This window comes from Antedon mediterranea, chromosome 11 (genome assembly GCF_964355755.1).
Source record: "Antedon mediterranea chromosome 11, ecAntMedi1.1, whole genome shotgun sequence".
NCBI lineage: Eukaryota > Metazoa > Echinodermata > Crinoidea > Comatulida > Antedonidae > Antedon > Antedon mediterranea.
Genome location: NC_092680.1, coordinates 1,862,031 through 1,882,269, shown reverse-complemented (window position 1 = coordinate 1,882,269; position 20,239 = coordinate 1,862,031). Strand labels below are relative to the sequence as shown.

The 20,239-nt window shown below is 35.3% G+C and overlaps 2 protein-coding genes across 2 annotated transcripts; both read left to right on the top strand.

Annotated features, from left to right (window-relative positions):
• Positions 1-359: 359 nt before the first annotated feature.
• Positions 360-5,076, top strand: LOC140062903 (uncharacterized). Its single transcript, XM_072109292.1, has 4 exons — positions 360-390; positions 867-1,408; positions 1,997-2,306; positions 2,628-5,076. Exons 2-4 carry the CDS (start codon positions 869-871, stop codon positions 4,145-4,147), a joined length of 2,370 nt encoding a protein of 789 aa, XP_071965393.1. The 5' UTR covers positions 360-390; positions 867-868; the 3' UTR covers positions 4,148-5,076.
• A 546-nt stretch (positions 5,077-5,622) lies between these two features.
• On the top strand, positions 5,623-15,186 carry LOC140063019 (furin-1-like). The gene is made up of 14 exons (XM_072109446.1): positions 5,623-5,793; positions 6,313-6,417; positions 7,747-7,833; positions 8,918-9,046; positions 9,489-9,565; positions 9,952-10,040; positions 10,299-10,471; positions 10,875-11,084; positions 11,643-11,743; positions 11,939-12,039; positions 12,860-12,977; positions 13,273-13,598; positions 13,986-14,088; positions 14,568-15,186. Exons 1-13 carry the CDS (start codon positions 5,623-5,625, stop codon positions 14,069-14,071), a joined length of 1,773 nt encoding a protein of 590 aa, XP_071965547.1. The 3' UTR covers positions 14,072-14,088; positions 14,568-15,186.
• The last annotated feature ends 5,053 nt before the right edge of the window (positions 15,187-20,239 follow it).

The window sequence follows — 20,239 nt, the reverse complement described above, 5'->3', positions numbered from 1 at the left end:
TTGAATAGATGATTAATAAAAAATATAATGCTATATATATTTCATTATTTTGTTTTACTTATTCCGATGTGGTTGTTTGATTTGTTTTCAGTCGACTCTGAAAAAATTTAAGTACATTCACACTGATCCCGAATTCCGGTCTTGTGGCTTTATAAAAAATTGTGAAAAGTTTTAAAGAATAGAACACACGCATTATTAAACGTATTTCAGATTTCATACAAAACGTGTGTGTGATCGCACCGTACGATAAACAGCCACCGCACCATGTGAACGTAGCCGCAGCAACCACGTTATAACTATGACCCTAATGGCCTCCCATAGTTTTAAGTTGTTATTTAATTTTTCTTGTCGGTGTTTGTTTTTGTCGTAACGAGGAAAGAAGGGCGGATGGTAATAAAACTTTAGCTTAAAAACTAGGAATCAGGCTTCCAATAATATTTATTTGTACATTTATTATTTTAATAGTTCAATTTTCTTAGTATATAATTCAGCAACTGTACGAATTATATATTTAATCATTCTCAATCACGCCATTTAAGCTAGCGTAGCTAGACCTGGGCTCTGCCTCTAGTTTATTAAGCCTAGTAGGCGGCTTGCTGGACCTTCTCTCTGGGTGCTGGTCAAATCGTACCCAAACCAACTCGCGTACCAATGCCAACTCTCCGCTGAGATAGGGTAGTCTAGTGGTAGGTTGTTAAAATAGGAGGTTACAAAATTATTTAGTAATCATAATGTGCGTTATTATATCATATTGTTTTGATGGTTTGAACTGATGATAAATAATGCACCTATTTTAAATTTAAATTGCAAAAAAATGTTACTTATTACAGTAATTATAATTAAGTTTTTTATTTCATTCTCCTCAGCCATGGCAGAACTGGAAAGGACTTCATGTTTTGATGAAAGTTTTCATGTTAGTTCTAGGTTTTGCAGTCTTAAATTTCTTGGCAGTGGGTCGTCGGGTTTAACAGTCTCCGCCCTGGACACTGAATGCGATAAAAATGTTGCTATTAAAAAAGTATTGCTGAACAATATGAAAGATCGCAAATCCGCCCTCAGAGAAGTCCGCATTTTACGCCAACTTGAACATGACAACATAGTAAAAATCTTAGATGTATTTTTGCCCACAACAGATGACGGAGATAAAAAAATCAGAGAGCAAATCTACATTGTTCAAGAACTTTGCGACGTTGATCTGAAACAAGTTATTGATAGTGAGTGCTTAAAACCTGAGCACGTTAAGTTATTTACGTATCAAATACTTCGCGGACTTAAGTATTTGCATAGTGCGAATGTTGTACACCGTGATTTGAAACCTAGCAATCTGTTTGTTAATAATAATGATTTGACCTTGAAGATTGGTGATTTTGGTTTGGCAAGGGTTATTGATCCTCTCTACTGCCATAAGGTATGTTACTCTTTTGTATAGTAATATATATAATATATTATCTATTATAATTGTAAGCAACTTATTGTCCAATTTTTGTTTTGTAATGTAATCAGCTCTGACATATGCATGCCTCTCTTGCTTAACAGTCTGCTTGTGTGATATGAATGGATTAACCATAGTGTTAAAACATCTCTTATTGTTCCTTTTACTTATTACTGTATATAGTGGTGTCCCCTGAATAAAGATGTCCTAAAGTAAGAGGTTCTACTGTATTTATTGAGTGACTAAAGCCCTGTCTACACTATCAAACTAAACTTGAGAAAAAAAGTGTGATGTGCCCTAAATACGGTAGTGATATCAACCAATCAAAATCAACATTTATTTCCAAAATGGTGGCGTCACCAAAAAAGCAAAGCTTGTGTCAGGGACCCCAAACAAAACAATCAAAAGCAAATGATATCATCATGTTCATAAATCAACACTATAGTGTCAATCCTGTGTTCATAAATGGGCACATCACATTTTTTTTTGTTACATAAAGTTTGATAGTGTATAGAGAGCTTTAGTTAATTATTTATGTCATTGTTTTAAATATATTCTTTAAAGGGTCATTTGACAGACAACATAACAACAAGATGCTATCGCTCACCTGAGTTGATGCTACATCCCCAAGAATATGATAAAGCAATTGACATGTGGGCTGTGGGCTGTATTGTGGCAGAGATGCTGACTGGCAAGATGCTATTTGCAGGAGAACATGATCTAGAACTGATGGGATTGATTTTGGACTCTGTGCCATTGACCGAGTCCGACATTAATGACATAATATGTACGCTACCAAGCAAGCTGCTCAAGAACTATAATGGAGTTGCAAAACGACCTCTATGTGAACTTGTCCCAATAAATGATAAACAAGGTGCTTTTTTTCAGTTTTTATACTGTTATTGTAGTACTATAGGTAGATGAGGGTAGAATATATTTAGGTTGAAAAAACATCTCTCACCTCCTATGAGTACAAGTACATTCTTTCTCATTGGAATCCTGTGTTATCAACTACTCTAACATAACAGGGCATCGCTTTCCCAGCTGTCATTGTTGTAAAAGGAAACCAGAAAAAAACAACTTGTTTAAACTCCACTCTAATCACAAATTAACAATTGTAGTTAACATTTTTGCTTACAACATAAATGTTTTCATTTATATTAATTCATACAAATTGTCTTCATTTCGATTTCAGCTTTACATCTAATACAGAGGCTACTAGTGTTTTGTCCTCAATCCAGAATTTCAGCCAAAGAAGCGTTAGCTCACCCTTACCTCAAAGTCTTCTCAGATCCACAAGATGAGAAGACAGCAGATTATGTTTTCAAGGTTGAAGATGAAGTTGTAATTGTGTCTCCAACAACTCTGAGAAAAGTTATCTTGACAGGAACAACCCATACAATGGATAAAGTTACACCAACAGATGAACAAGAAATCGAGACTGCATTTGAGTTGAAGCTGGAGAGATCAAGTAATTTGTTGGACTTTGAAACAGACATGCAGGACAGGTTCAGTGATTTTGAAAAGGATATTGATGAGTTAAGTCTGGAGGAGTTCAAAGAGGAAGACGATGATAGTGAAAAGGAAGACTTGTCAGAAAAGAGCGATTCCAGTAATAAAGATGAACTGGAGAAAACTGACGATGAACTGGAATGGTATAGTAAAGAAGAGATTGATGAAAAGGATGTCAAAGAGGACGATAATGTTGCGGCGGAAGAGTTGATAAATGAACCAGTTGTTGACAATGTTGTTGAAGACATGCAGACCAAGGAGTATAAGAATGAGAAAGTTGATGAGGGTACAAAAATGAAAGTACAGGTTCCAGAAGAAATCACGGAAAAGAATCACCAAACGGATGAAGAAAAGAAAGCAGCAAGAATCAAATTATTTGAGGATAACAGATTAAAAAGTTTGGAAACAAGCGTTCACGATAGTCAGTCGCATATTATATTAAATAATTCAGATTCTGATAGTGACAAAAGTGATAATTCAAACAGCAACTGCAGAAAAAATAAACAATCACAAATGAATGAAAAATGTAAAAAAAATAAGAAAGAAAGGAATCAACTAATTGAAGGTCAGCAAGAAAAAATAATTGAAGAGCTGGAAAGAGAATTGCCAACAGAAAAAAAACAACTGGAGAAGGTAGTGGAGAATCGATCTACCAATCTAGAAAACTCTATGAAGAACAAAGGTAATGAACAAGCTAATGATCAAACGGAGAAGGCTTTTGTTGTAGATTTATCAAAAAGTAAAGTGGACAGAAGTGTCAGACAGAAGCATAAAAGCCCTACTTTGAGCGTTGGCCCGGTTGTACGTGAGAAGACCCTCGATGACTGTCTTTCACTTCCTCCAAGAATTGAACGAAGTAACTTACAATCTTTACCGCAAAGAGTGCATGTTTCAGAGCACTGTTGTGGGTCCTCATGCCGCACCGATGGACACCAAAGAGAGTGCAATTGTACTGCCCTATCTAAAATTAACAAGAAGCTAAACGAACGTTTAAAGCAGGAATACGCGATACGTCACAGAGCGTTGTTCGATGCTTCTAATAGTGCAGCAGAAATGTCTCGACCTCTTCGTATAGAAATACCAGTCCAGCCATTCCTTAGTACCAGTCCTTCACGGTTAGCAAAGAATACTTCTCCTAAAGACAAGAGTGTTCGGCCTAAACGCAAGAAATCGTCTCCAAATCAGAGAGGAAAGTTCCATTGACCTAGTACTAATTAGTAATAGATATATATATATCTTCAGGTATAAGGTTTGATTAACTATCTTTAACCAGGGTTCCCTGCTTTAACCAAATATTTTTCACTGTATACACAGTATATGCGTAGGGTACATGCGATATATGCGTATGGTACATACGGTATATGCGTATGGTACATACGGTATATGCGTAGGGTACATACGGTATATGCGTAGGGTACATACGGTATATGCGTATGGTACATACGGTATATGCGTAGGGTACATACGGTATATGCGTAGGGTACATACGGTATATGCGTAGGGTACATACGGTATATGCGTAGGGTACATACGGTATATGCGTAGGGTACATACGGTATATGCGTAGGGTACATACGGTATATGCGTAGGGTATAGATTTGTTACCTCTAAATTCTGCTAAATTTTGATGCAATTACACAATTATTTGCATTCAATATGTGAATATTTTAGTTAATCCAACTGTTGGACATTTACAGAATTACATACAGATTTGTTCTCGCTTCCAAACAGTGACAATCCCCGAGGCTCATATAAAATTATTTTCTGTTTGAGTTGTTTAAAATGAGCAATTTAAATATCTACATATATTTACCTGAATACATCTCAAGTGGCTTATTTATAGCGAATTATGACAGCCCTTTAAATCCAACCTGGAATCCGTTATATTAAAGAAAATTATTATGTATGTTTAGAAAAAGTCTGACTCTTTTAGAAGGTGTTATATTTTATAGTAGCATATTTATATAATAATAGTAAAGTATACAATTTTATATATTATATTGTTTGTTAATTGATATTCCTATATTAAACGTGTATTAGAAAAATGTACTTATGGGTTTCTACTAAAATATCGTGTTCCGTGTTTGATTTTCATGTCTCTGAGGAGCTGGTTATGGGTAAAAAATACTGCACCACCGTAGCCCAAAAGGCGTTTATATTATATACGACTAATGACTGACTAGAATCGCGAATATATTTTGTTTGTTTTAGGTGTATTCCTCATAAAAATGATCGATCAAAGTTTGAAGAAACTCGTCGCTTGGAATAAATTAAATGTTCTAATTTGAAACTACAGTCGTATCTCTAAAAAGCCTTGACCAGACTATCAAACTTCATGTGACAAAAAAAGTTATGTGCCCGTATATGGACATGGTAATGTCATATCACTACCATATTTGGACATACCACTACCATATTTGGGTTTTGTCAAACTAGTTTGATAGTGTAGACAGAGCTTAATTACACCTTCGCGCCCTCTTTTATGATGTTTGATTGACGTTTCATTATTTATACCTGGCTTGTGGAATTTGTATCTTATGCCCTTTGCAATCAACAGTACATTATGATTGATGTAAAATTGATATACGTACCCAGCTACCTGATTATGAAGTCTTTTGCCAACTCGACGTCAACCGACCTGTTACGCGAACACGGTACCTTTGAGCACGTCTTACAAAATGCATAGACTTATTGCTGTAATATGCTATCTTGTATTGATTGCTGTTAAATATGGTCAGTGTTTAGCTGGTCTGACCACCTACTCCAGCTATTATGCAGCCCAGGTTCTTGGAGGTTCGCAGTCAGCTGCTGAATTGGCAGACAAATATGGGTACCAGTTCCACGGACAGGTACGTTCAACAATTACATAATCATTAATGTGTTTACAGATAAGAAACATTGGTAACATTGGCCCCGAAACCTTGACTCAGAAATACCGGGATGGTGTCCGGCGGGGGATAGTTTTACCTTAGTTAAGCATAGTTAAGCTTAGTTACATTTTTTTTTTCACATTATTGATTGTCTCCATCCCCGAAACCTCGACTAAGAAATACTGGAATGGTGTCCGGCGGGGGATAGTTTATTACCATTAGTTAAGGTCCTATGTAAAGCACCTAGAGGGGTCAGTGATCAATTAGGCGCGCTATATAAATACTGTTTATTATTATTATTATTAAGCGGGGAAATTGAGTTGATTGGCATACTTGTTTGGAACCCGAAGAGTTGACACAAATATATCTGTCGCCTGAAACCATTTCTGCCATTATCTATTGCTAACTTAAATACTAATAGAAAAAAAACATTCTTTTATCAAATAAAAGCGAATATTTATATTCAAAATATTTGTCTTAATTTGTTAAATTAAATAGGTTGGGTCGCTCGATGATTTTTACCTATATTCCCGTGGCAACATTAACAAAAGATCTATTTTACCAAGTGATGGTGCACATATCAACATCAAAGAGGAGCCGCAGGTATGGATAAAGAAATATTTTTGTTTTGTTTTAAGAAAGTCAACGTAAAAACGCATAATCGTTTAACGCTCTGTCTACACTATCAAACTTTATGTGCCAAAAAATGTGATGTGCTCATATATGGACATGATGATGTCATATCACTACCATATTTGGGCATATCACCACCACATTTTGGCACATCACACTTTTTTTCAAACTAGTTTAAAAGTTTAGACACAGAGCTTAAGGAGTTTTTTTAAAGAAAATAATTATATAGCTCATTGTTAGTAATACTTTTTCGATTCCTGAAACAGTTCTTATTTATTGTTGCCATTTAAGTTATTGTAAATGTATGCTTCTTTTATTTCTTGAACTGTTTCTAAATAAATGTTGAATGAATATGAATCTAAATGTAATTTGTCGACATCATTTAGTCAGTTTAGGTGCAAAGAACTAAAGATTGGTTCCCACTAGAACGTAACGCAAGGACGTAAACGCAACGCAAGCGTTTTAACCAATGACAAGCGAAGTTATAGACAGTTATCAATCACAAGCGAATAAGCCATCGCTTGTGATTGGTCAATTCACTTGCGTTGCGTTACGTCCTTGCGTTGCGTCGCTATGGGAACCACGCTTTAGTTGAATCTGAGTGTATGTTTTCTTATTGACGAATTTGTATATTCCTTTTCAACTTCTGTGTTAGGCCTTTAGCTATGCTATCATGGTTCCTTCTTGGCAGTTTGCCCAATTTTAAATAAATAACTAAAAAACTAATCGGCTACACAGATAAAATTTAGCTATGTTTTTTTTTTTATTTTGGATGGATATATAATTGGGTGTATACGTGCAATTGAAATGTCCTGACGAAATAAAAAGAATGATTTATTTTATTATTTCATCCTAGTTAGGGTGAACTTTCATACAGGGGCCGTTCTAGCACCAAATAACTTTAAAAAATACAATATAAGCTCATAAAATGAGACAAACATTGTACCAGCAGGGACTTAAGTTCCCGGGTACCAGGGAGTGTTCACTCTCCCCCTGATTGTACCACCACATCAATGTTGTATGGAATGATCATAGGCCTAGAGATTTGTTTAGCCTTCTTTTTCATCCTTTTTGTATCCCTTTTTTTTCAATTATGATTTTAATTTGTGTAGCCTAGGCCTACTACACGAATTGCAGTTGACTTATGTAAACTTTCACATTTAGGTGTATGTTACGTGGCAGGGAAATGTTTCTTTTTTATCATCATTAGTATAAATACGGTATAGGCCTACAATAAGGTGAAAACAAAACCGACGCAGCAGTGACATTATAAAAAAAGTAAAAATGTTTCTTGTTTAGGTGAAATGGTTCGAACAGCAAATTCACAAGTCAAGAGCTAAACGAGACATATCCAATGACGTTTTCGTTTCCAAACAATGGTATCTGGTAAGAATATTATGCTACTTAGAACATGTCGCCTTGCTTGCTACACAGCAAAGTATAAACAGTCGTTCGTGCTACAAGACATTTTTCTAGATAGAGATAATGACACGTGATAGATATCACTTGAAATCAAACTTAATATATTTGTTTTTTAGTAAGATTGAACATGTTGTTTATGCATTATGGGAAGATTTATCGCACTCTGTACTAAAGCTCTGTCTACACTATCACATTTTATGTGACAAAAAAATGATATGCCCATATATGGACATGATGATGTCATATCATTACCGTATTTGCGCACATCATCCCACTTTTTTTGTCAAACTAGTTTGATAGTGTAGACAGAGCTTGAGGCAGTTCGCAATTATTTCCAGCCACTGATATTCGTTTTCTCCAAACAACATTTAATATCCAAGCTCCTCATAGAAAATGTTTACATTAAAGCTATCTCGGTATTCACCGTTGACATGTTGCCTTTCAATATATAATGATGTATTTTGAATTGTTTATTTTAAAAGCATTACCTTTATATACGATTACCTTTGATATATTTAAACAGGTTCTCACAGGTGTTCGAATTTAATACTAGATGTAAAGTTGAATTGTTCTATACACTTGAAATCATATATATTAAATATGGTTTAAATAATAACAATACAAACGAGACATTATATTGACTGAGCTGCACTGACGAGATCTAATAAGATCGAAACAGTACTGTCTGCAGATTGTATATATATATATATATATATATATTATCTAGACGAAACTGTCTTGAAACATAAGTTAAAATTACTGGTTTACAATCAATGAACTACATATGATCAATATACTAATCGAAACCAGAGGAAAATGTTTTCACCAAACGAGGCATACTGATCGCATAAAATAACAAATATTAACGTAGTCTAGTGGAACACCTTCAGGACACAACAAATATCCCTTAATTTGGGTGTCCCACTGAATAAACAGTTGGTAGAGTATAGTGTTAAAACCTTTATTTGTTAATTTCACCTGTCCCTTTGCTAGGAATAAATAATAGCGTCTCAAAGATGTGTTCTATGTATATATGTTCTTATACTAGTACAGTAGTAATGGATTCGATCACCGCGTAGTGGAGGCATGGCAACAAGGCTACACAGGAGAGGGAGTTGCTGTCACAATAGTGGACGATGGCATTGAGAGAAATCATCCTGATTTACTCGAAAATTATGTAAGTGCTATATTTCTTCATAAAATATAGAAATTTCTTGTATTAAAAAATGATTTAAAATGGTACTTTCTTGACAGTTTCGTTGTTTCAGCTTCTATTCTTCAGAAGCCTGACAAGCAATCATAAAGTTATAAATGAGTTATGCTCTTATGTTTGATTCCCACTAGAGACGTAACACAAGGACGTAACACAACGTGGGTGAATTTACCAATCTCAAGCGATGGATTATTCGAACTGTCGCTTGTCATTGGTCAACACGCTTGCGTTGCCATTACGTCATTGCGTTGCGTCCTCGTGGGAACCAAGCTTAATTTTCATTATAATACATTATTATATTATAAGTATTATCATTTAGACACGACCAACGCGTTACGAGTCATATGTTAATAGGTTTAGTTACTTATTTTACAACATCTGTGGTCATTTATTTCTGATCATTTAGGAACCATCAGCAAGTTATGATTTCATCGACTGGGATGATGACCCACTTCCAAAATACACTAAACGAAAGGATAACAAGTAAGTCTCAAACTAAATTGAACGTGGATTCGTATTAATTTGTTGCTGAGCAAGAATGAGCTCGAAGTTAAGTTAAACACGAGTTACGTTTTTATCCCAATAGGCCTATTGTTTATGTCTTCTTCAGTTTTCACTAGACAAATTGCGCGAATTGAAAGCGTTGACACTACTGCGCATGCGTATTAATATTTTCATCTAGTTTTTGTGAAGCAAAAAAAACACAAATGCGCAACCAATCAGAACTCAAGATTGTTCGATTCGCGTGAATATAAAAGCATGTAATAAATTAAACAACATTAACAAGCATGCCTTAGGCCTAAGTTTCAAAACTTGTAAAACATGTAAACGAAATAAATTATAAATACTAATGTTCAATGTTATTGCAGCCATGGAACCAGATGTGCTGGAGAAGTAGCTATGCAAGCCAACAACAGTATATGTGGTGTCGGTATTGCTTACAACTCTAAAATTGGGGGTAAGTTTGCTAAAGTTTTCTAGTGTAGACTGCCATACGTACTAAGCTTAAGATCTGTCTACACTATCAAACTAGTTTGACAACAAAAGTGTGATGTGCCCAAATATGGTAGTGGCATGCCCAAATATGGTAGTGATATGATGTCCATATATGGGCAAATTTTTGTCACGTAAAGTTTGATAGTGTAGACAAGGCCTTAAGAATCTTCAAATCTGTATTCACAGTCGTCTCAAAATGTAAATATTTTTATTCCGTAAGGTATACGAATGCTTGACCACTCGTTGTCAGATGTCGTGGAAGCAGCGTCTTTGAGCTTTAACAGACAGGTAATTAGCATATACAGTATCAGCTGGGGACCAGACGATACTGGTAGGGATGTAGATGGACCAGGACTGCTGACAACAAAGGCGTTGGAAGATGGTGCAAAAATGGTAGGCCAAATTCATATACAATAATGCGGAGGGATTTTATTTTACGTTATAAAGATTACCAAAAATTAGTTTAAACTCATCATCTTAAATGCTAATCGTCGTTAGACATTGCGCGTCTCACTTGTGTTCGCCACTCAGTACGTTTTTAAGCAAGAACGTGCCGGGCCTATAGGTCCGCATGTGAACATTTCTGTTTCCTTTCTATGTTAGCCATCCATGTAATTGTTTTTGGTCTTCCTTTTGGTCTCTCTCTGAGCCTCTCCGAGTTTGAACTATCAAAGTTAAAATCCTAAATTATAAACATTCTAGCTTTACTTCATGGTGGATAAGAAAACATGGATTAGTTGATTTCAATGACTGTGACCCAAATTTTCTTAAAATGTTTTTCATTGCTGTTTTTTAGGGAAGGAACGGTCTTGGATCAATTTTTGTGTGGGCTTCTGGAAATGGCGGTACAGTAAAAGATCATTGTAGTTGTGACGGTTACGTAACAAGTATATACACATTGTCTGTAACGAGTGCGAGCATGACGGGAAATCTACCACGTTATGCTGAGTCATGCCCGTCAGTCATGGCTACAACCTACAGTGCTGCTACAAATGGAAAAGCTGTGGTAAATCATAAACCAAAATTTTATGTTTAAAACATGGACAACGTTTCTTCCTTCGCCTCGCCCTTATTTAATTGATTTTTTTTATTTCGGAAAAATTTCATCTATATCAACAGCGTACAAACAGAAAAAGAAAAACGAAAATGCGCAAACTCCAAGTTAAAATAAGCCTATATAGGATACTTCTCAATCTACAATAAATGTTTTAGTTATGGAGCATATGTTTGCAAACACAAGCAACAATGATGTCACCACTATTCAACATACGTTGCATGAAACCATAGATAGATTTTCAACTCATTAAAGGAAGGGACACCATATTCAATAAACACCATACTGCTTCTAGAGACATTCAATATAATATACGGTGCAGCGCATTTATTATAGCATACATTAATAGATCTAATTATCATCATACGATAGTCACACCAAAGATGAGCACAATATAGTTTAAAGCTATAAGATCTAAAGAGGATTTCATTCACTAAAACAAATTCTAGTAGTTGAAAGAAACAAATTTTAATCCAAAATCTTGTAATTGGTTGTAATATTTACTTATAGATAACGACCGATTTGAACAATGGTTGCAGCGATGTACATACGGGCACTTCTGCTTCTGCCCCATTGGCTGCTGGGATATGTGCACTTGCGCTACAAGCAAAGTAAGACATTTTCTAACCAAAAGATGGTTTCAAATTAACTGTTTTCACGGTCACAAAACCAGATGGTGTATGCTTTTTACAAAATAATCATGTTTGCTTAGGTAACTCTTGCTGTTTAGACTTTATGCGTTTTTTAAATAAGAAAAGAAAAACTGTGCTTATTTTCTTCTGTGTTTATGACAATTTTATTTACAGTCCTTTATTGTCATGGAGAGATTTGCAGTATATTGTTGTGAAAACATCAAGAAGAGCAAACCTGCGAGATGTGTGGAAAAAAAACGGAGCCGGATACTATGGTAATGACCTATCTGTTCTATACTTTAGGTCTCTACTGTACCTTTCTAGTCTCTCGTTTATCTTTGTGACTTATCGTAACTTATTCATCTGTTCCTAACTCCTCTCGTTTATCTTTGTGACTTATCGTAACTTATTCATCTGTTCCTAACTCCTCTCGTTTATCTTTGTGACTTATCGTAACTTATTCATCTGTTCCTAACTCCTCTCGTTTATCTTTGTGACTTATCGTAACTTATTCATCTGTTCCTAACTCCTCTCGTTTATCTTTGTGACTTATCGTAACTTATTCATCTGTTCCTAACTCCTCTCGTTTATCTTTGTGACTTATCGTAACGTATTCATCTGTTCCTAACTCCTCTCGTTTATCTTTGTGACTTATCGTAACTTATTCATCTGTTCCTAACTCCTCTCGTTTATCTTTGTGACTTATCGTAACGTATTCATCTGTTCCTAACTCCTCTCGTTTATCTTTGTGACTTATCGTAACTTATTCATCTGTTCCTAACTCCTCTCGTTTATCTTTGTGACTTATCGTAACTTATTCATCTGTTCCTAACTCCTCTCGTTTATCTTTGTGACTTATCGTAACTTATTCATCTGTTCCTAACTCCTCTCGTTTATCTTTGTGACTTATCGTAACTTATTCATCTGATCTCCTCTCGTTTATCTTTGTGACTTATCGTAACTTATTCATCTGTTCCTATCTCCTCTCGTTTCTTCTTAATATAATACCAATATGCCTATGTCTTTAAAACTTCCCAAAGAAGTATACAATTATCAAATGTCATTTAAAAATGTTATGTATAATTTCTTCCTTAGTGTCACATAAATTTGGATTTGGCTTAATGGATGCTAAATCTATGGTGACCACGGCAGAGGACTGGCAGCCATTACCGGAACAACATGTGTGTATTGTCGAAGGATCAGGAATGCCTCAGTAAGTATAGCTTATATCTTCTAACGCTCTGTCCAGGGAGTTGTTATTATAACAACTCCCTGCTCTGTCTATACTATAAAGTGACTAGTTTGACAAAAAAGTGTGCCCAAATATGGTAGTGATATGCCCAAATATGGTAGTAATATGACATCATCATGTCCATATTTGGGCACATCACATTTTTTGTCACATAAAGTTTGATGTAGACAGAGCTTTAGACATGTCACGTTATAATGAACTATTTTTGTTATACACCTAGGAGGCCTATATATTATTTGAATCTTTATTCTTTTAGAAATATCACTAGTGGTGATAGCCTGTATCTTCAGATTCGTACGAATGGTTGTGCTGGAACAAGTAATGCCGTACGATACATTGAACATGTTCAAGTTAAAATCAGCCTTTACCACAAACGTCGTGGCAACCTCGCCATTACTCTGACATCACCATCTGGTACCCAGTCAAATCTCTTGTCACCCAGACCAAATGACTTTGGTAAATCGTTCCAGAATTGGCCGTTTTTGACAACACATAGTTGGGGAGAGACGGCATTTGGAATATGGAGGTTGAAGGTGGAAGATCGCAATAGATATCGATATTTTTTCAGTCCATCAACTTCAGGTAGGCCTATAATAGTGTACAAAAATCTTATAAAATTTAATATACACTTGTTAGTTTTATAAAATTTTTAGTTATAACCGGACGGTAGTTTTGCACTTATTCCAAACTAACGCGCAATCCTAAGCATTTGGGCACGTTTATGTTAAGAACCTGGCATTATGGTGTACTGTACTGATTCAACAAATGAAATTGGTTATTGAAATTGAAGTTACTTTTATTTCACACAACTATACTATAGTGTTTATACGAAAATGTTATGTAGGCCTATACGTTAGTTGTGATAAAGATTAGGATTAGATTGATTTGAAAAATACTTTTATTTAGAAGTAAGTTTGAGCTCTTGTTGTTATTAACTAATACTAATAGATATTAATATCAATGTTATAGGTCAGATGTACAGCTGGAGTATTGTTCTGCACGGTACTACGTCATTGCCGACCACGGCAAACCCAAAATCTGAAAATGCATTATGATAAATTATGAGTGAATTGTAAGTAGAGGTAACAAAAGGGCGATAATCCGTTTTAATTATGTAAACTCAGCCCCAAGTCTGTATTAAATATTCTCTTTTTTATTTACTGTATTTTTTTTATTTTGATTTTTGTTGAAAATACAAGCTCAAGTAGTAATACGTATGAAACGCCGTATATGCGGATTCAGCGCAAGCTTCACAATCATTTTAAATCTAAGTTTGTCTGCCCGTAGACTTGGCCTAGTCTGTAGTTATTTCGAGGCTCTTCGATATTTGTCTGAAGTTTACAAGCTCAATTATACGTATGAAACGCCATACGTGCCAAAATATTTATCTTTTTACTAATATTAAGTCAAAACTCCATCTGTGAAACTCCTCGTTAGGTTGTCCAAGGAATGGATTAGTGTGTAACTGCCCCAGTGATCGCTGGGTGAGAATTCAATGTAGACCCCTATAGTTATTACAAACTGATTAATTTATTTATTTTTTACTTTCAGAAATGAAGTACTTTTTTCGACAATGCATCTCGAATGTTGCTGCTGTATAATTTGACGGTGACTGTAAATTACTATGATGTATCTCATTCTTTGTAATGATCCCGTTTGTTCATTATTCCTTGCCATAATATTGATAACTCTCATGTTTCTCAAGTTTTTTTGGCGTGAGTTGGTCGTGAGGTGGTTTCCCGAATAAAAACGGTACTGAGTATGATCAACTAGCGTTCTTGTCACCAACTAGTATCCATTGATAATTATCATGCTTCTCGAGTTTTTCAGAAAATCACATTTTGCTTTATAAATCTGAAACTATTTTCTTGTGATACAGTAACAAACAGATTTCATTTTTTATTTCCCCTCTAATTGACGAATCATATGCTGTTTGGATGCATTATGACGAATGATTATAATACTCTATTTATTAGAGAATTAAAAAAAAAGAAAATAACGCAAGTCAATTGATTGCAGTTGAAAAAATATATCATAAATCATAAAATACCTTGACATTTATTAAAAGAAGAAGATATTTTTAATACAAAAAATACAATGTAATGATAATATATACGATGTAGAAGTAGAATATGTTGTGATCCTCTTGTTGGACGTGTTGCCATTAAACAGCCACATATCATGGTATAACAGTATTTATGTGTTTGCTTATTTTCAACTTGTTCTATAAATAGCATTCGATATTGATCACATAACTAGCCACAGATTGTCTTAGATGGCTGACTATAACAGAGAAATGAGTCGGAGACGAGTAGAAAAAGCGGTAAAAAACACGATAACCGGTACCGTGCCAACGTGCGAGCCAGCGAGACATGTAATTCATGCAATTCATGCACCCCATGATGACGGTAATTCAACAGAACAAAATTATAAAATACAAACAGCGTGAGCTACACGAATAAGCCAAATTTTAACATTTATACAATTCATAAAACAATTACAATAATGAATGAGCCATCCGGTCATTTCGTTTATAGCTAGATTAATATTAGTTTCGTTCTCAATTGACGTTCATGCATATGCACATTAATGACGTAACTCGTTGTTGTTTATTTAGAGTCTAATTATAAAAAGCCTTTGATAGCGTTCCACATCAGCGTTTAATTGTTAAATTACAAAATGTTGGTATAACTGGTTCGTTACTGGCTTGGTTCAAGAAGTTTCTATAAGATAAGATAAGATAACTTTTATTGATCCTCAAAAAGGAAATTCATTGCTCGTCATAATAACAAAGAAAACACTATAAAAACAAATATAGCATAAAACCATTCATATAAAAACATCTAAAAAATTATAATATAAAATTATCTTCTTGACTTCCTGTTGTACTGGATGATACCGGAGGGAATAAAGGATTTAGCAAATCGATTTGTTTTCACACTGAGGAGCCTCAATCTACCACTTGGATTAAGTTGGTCTATGATCACTTTGTGGAGAGGATGAGAGGCATCCGACTCAATGCGTTCGAAATCTTTCTGGAGGTGTTCTAGGTGCACATCGGTAATGGAAGGCAGTTCCAGACCAATCATTTTACCAGCCCGACGGATGAAAGTTTCAAGGCGTCCTTTATTCCCTCCGGTAACATTACCAGCCCAACAGGAGAGGCAATACGTCCAAACACTACATATAACGGATCTATAGAACGAAAGTAACATCAAATCACAGGAGTTAAATTTATATAAAGTTCTCAAACAATACATTCTGGGACTTAATTTTTTGCTGATGAAGTCTATATGGTCTCCCCAACTCAGTTTATCATTGAAAACAATTCCTAGATACTTGTACTGGTCAACAATTTCAATTTCTTTACCTTTGATAGTGATTGGTTGAAAATTAAATTTATGTTTAGTCCTAAAATCAATGATCATCTCCTTTGTTTTTGATGCATTTATTTGGAGATAATTATCGTCACAAAATTTAACAAATCTTTGTATTTCGCTACGATAATTTTCATCATTGTTTGAAACTATGAGACCAATAGTACTAGTGTCATCAGCGAGTTTAACAACGGGGCAAAGCTCATCATTTAAAGATCTGTAACCCGCCGTATACAAGGAATATAATTTAGGTGCGTTGACAGTACCCTGAGGAACACCGGTGTCAGAGGTTACGATTTCTGACTTAACACCATTAATATTAACAAATTGTTTTCTATCACAAATGAAATTTAAAACTAAACGAACAATCGGACGGGGAAACTCCATATTCAACATTTTGTCTGCTAAGATATGGGGTTGTATGGTATTAAACGCAGATTGAAAATCAAAATACATAATACGTGCCGAGTGGCCTTTCTTTACATTATCTAGATGTGAATACAATTTATGTAATTTAAAATAAATCGCATCACTGGTACTACGGAGTGATCGGTAAGCAAATTGCAACGGGTCTAACACTTTTTCAGCATAAGGTTGCATAATTTTTAAAATAATACGTTCCAATATTTTCATCGCGACAGACGTGAGTGCAACGGGTCTCAAATCATTCATGCTGTTAATCTTAGGTTTCTTAGGTACCGGTATTATGCATGAAAGTTTCCAAATATCCGGGAACGCATGATAAGAAAGACACATATTGAAAATAAATGTAAATATACCATCAAGGTGAGGAGAGCAGACCTTAAGTACTCGTGGTGGGATTCTATCCGGCCCAGCAGCCTTCGATGAATTGAGTTTCATGAATTCGTTATGTACATCAGAAATGCTTATACTAAATTTGGGATCATCTTCAGTCACCCGACACAAGCTAAATAGAGCCTCTCTTTCTTTTTTAAAATCATGAACATTAAAACGGTTATAAAATTCATTTAACTCATTAACATATTGCACAGTAACATTCGGAATCGAGGTGGGTGTATTACCACCGTTTGTGTAACCACTCATAAGTTTCATACCCTGCCAAACTTGTTTCATATTATTAGACCTGAAGTTATGTTTAACTTTTTTCCTATAAATGTTCTTCTGTTTCATTATTTCAGATTTAATCTCTCTAGTCAATATTTTCATACGATTAGAGTCGCCCATCTTAAAGGCTTTACGTTTCTCACACAACAGTTAACGCCTTTCGTGATCCATGGCTTGTTGTTAGGGTAGATTTTCACTTTTTTAACTGGAACGCATTTATCAATACAAAAGTTTATGTACGAGCTCACTGCATAAGTAATACTATTCAAATCTTCATCCTCCGTAAAAATATCCCAATCGGTAGATTCAAATTCCGCTATCAGGGCTTCCTCGGCTTCAGGAGACCATTTACGTACATTAATAATTTTTGGTTGGCATGTCTTATTTAACGGGCGATATTTAGGACTGAGTAAAATCAAATTATGATCAGATTTGCCCAAGTTCGGTAGTGGGGTCGAAATATAGGCATCCTTCACACTAGAGTAGCATAAATCAAGAATCGCGTTGTCCCTCGTTTTACATGTAACATGCTGATAATAAGTGGCCGTTGTTTTCTTGAGCTTGCATCTGTTGAAATCGCCATTGATAATTACAAGCGCCTCAGGGTGACTACACTCAATACCTTCGATAATTTCTGCGATCTCATTTATAGCAGGCTTTTCAAGCTTTTTGTTAGGTCGTATTCAGTGTGTCCGAGTAAATAGTGATCTTTCCCGAAATATTTTGGTTTAAAGCGGAATTCCTCAGGGAAGTGTGATCGGTCCAAGTTTTTTTTTTCTATTTTTATAAACGACTTGCTTGATTTGATAAATTCGTCTATTCGTTTGTTTGCTGACGATACGAAGATTTTCAGGATTGTTAATGATATTGCGGACTCGGAACAGATCTAGACAATGCTTCTAAATGGTTCAATCGATCAATCAATCAATCAATCAATCAAATACATTTATTTCTCAAATAAAAAACAAAATACAGTTACATTTTCTAGAAATGTGGCAATTACCATTTTACAAAAATGTAAAGTTATTCATTACGGAAATAATGTTTAACGATTTCTTTATGAAATGTCGGGTTATTTATTATCAGATGAAAAATGTGAAAAGGACATGGGAGTTATTTTTTACCCTAGTTTGAATTTTAGTTTACAGTTGCTGACGTTTGTAAAAGGGCAAATCGGAAATTAGGAATGATAAATCGTGCATTTAAATCTCTAAAGAGGATAGGTTTTCTTAAAATGTATAAGAGCACATTTTTGTTTGCTTACCACCTGTTTTTCGATCTCGTAAATGTTATGTTTAGCGCCCTCAATTTTAAGAAAACCGGGCGTTATACAACTTCAAAGTTAGACTAATTCGCCGCCGGACCGCAACTGATAGGACTCAAACATTAAAAATAGTAATATTAATATTATAAAAATAATTTAATAATAACTAGATTTGAACTCGTCACTTTTTATCAGGAATCTGCGAGCTGTAGGAGGCCTACAGTTTTAATAATTTCATTGTTTCCATACATTAATTAGTATTATTGCTGAGGGAAAGTAGGCCTATCGGGCAGTTTTCTTGATCGTTTTCTTACGGTTTAAGGATAAGTTGAGTACTGTTCTTCTTCTTCACTTATTGTTGTAGGTCTAAATGCAACACAACTAAATAAAACGAGTAACTGGCACTTTTTACGTAAGCTCGTTATTAAATCAGTGGTGGCGCCAGGATTTCCCCGACGGGGGGGGGGGGGCCGAATTCCCCGACAGGGGGCCGAATTCCCCCACGGGGGGCCGTACGCGCGAAAGCGGGGGTGGGTTTTGGAGGGGGTAAATAGATGCTTACACACTGTTTAATGGGCTAGAGCAACTGTTTCCATTTACATTTAATAACAATGTCACATAATAATGTAAATTTAAATAAATCTTTCCTAAATACTCTAATTAATACGGATCTTTTTCGACGAACTAATTTTTATTTTTATTTTTTATTTTATTTAATTTTCAGGCAAACATACATGACAACACAGCGGTGCAGCACCCTGAGGATTGCCATGAGTGCAAAGCACTATCGAGATGGCTCTCCATATACTGCACTAGAACATATAAGACAAACATATACACAAGATGCTCTACATAGACAAAGACTTATTATTAAGTCTTTGGGAGTGGAGTTGTAAATTGTCATGAGAAAAAAACCCTGACATATGACAGGACTTGAACCCAGGACCCTTAGATTGGTAGCCAAGCATCATAACCACCAAGCCACAGCTCCACTCCAAATAATAATAAACTTTGATCCAAAAATGCCTCGATAGTGCATGTGTTTAGTGTACGACTGTGCTTTGGTGGTCTGTTAACCTCAGATATATACCCTATAGCCGGGTGAATAACTCAATGTAATTTAGTACCGTATACAATGATGATTGCCGTAATCGCCGTGTCTATAACACAAATCAATAAAATGCCGTTTTTTCGGCCGTGTACATAGAACAAGACATTTCATGTTTATGTTATGCCTATGAAATAATAATAAAAGAACATCATGTTTATCGTTTTTTTTTATCGTTTATACTGCATACCATTATATAAAAAACCTTCATACGCGAGAAAAAAGTTCACGATATTACACTCTACTCTGTACAGGGGTGTAAATATACAGGTCCACGCTAACGCTTGCACACAGACCAGGGCGGAAAATGGTGTATTTTTGGAGAGTGATGACGTCAGCATTCACAGGAGGAGCGAGCTAAGACAACGTGATGCTGGTAGTGGGAGTG

What these genes read in the sequence shown, in the direction of transcription:
- LOC140063019 (XM_072109446.1), top strand. Translation starts at nt 5,623, where the DNA reads ATGCATAGACTTATTGCTGTAATATGCTATCTTGTATTGATTGCTGTT. An exon ending in GCACTTGCGCTACAAGCAAA is followed by an intron (nt 11,744 to 11,938) that starts GTAAGACATTTT and finishes TTTTATTTACAG; the next exon opens with TCCTTTATTGTCATGGAGAG. An exon ending in GAAGGATCAGGAATGCCTCA is followed by an intron (nt 12,978 to 13,272) that starts GTAAGTATAGCT and finishes TTATTCTTTTAG; the next exon opens with AAATATCACTAGTGGTGATA.
- LOC140062903 (XM_072109292.1), top strand. Translation starts at nt 869, where the DNA reads ATGGCAGAACTGGAAAGGACTTCATGTTTTGATGAAAGTTTTCATGTT. An exon ending in ATCCTCTCTACTGCCATAAG is followed by an intron (nt 1,409 to 1,996) that starts GTATGTTACTCT and finishes TATTCTTTAAAG; the next exon opens with GGTCATTTGACAGACAACAT. An exon ending in CCCAATAAATGATAAACAAG is followed by an intron (nt 2,307 to 2,627) that starts GTGCTTTTTTTC and finishes TTTCGATTTCAG; the next exon opens with CTTTACATCTAATACAGAGG.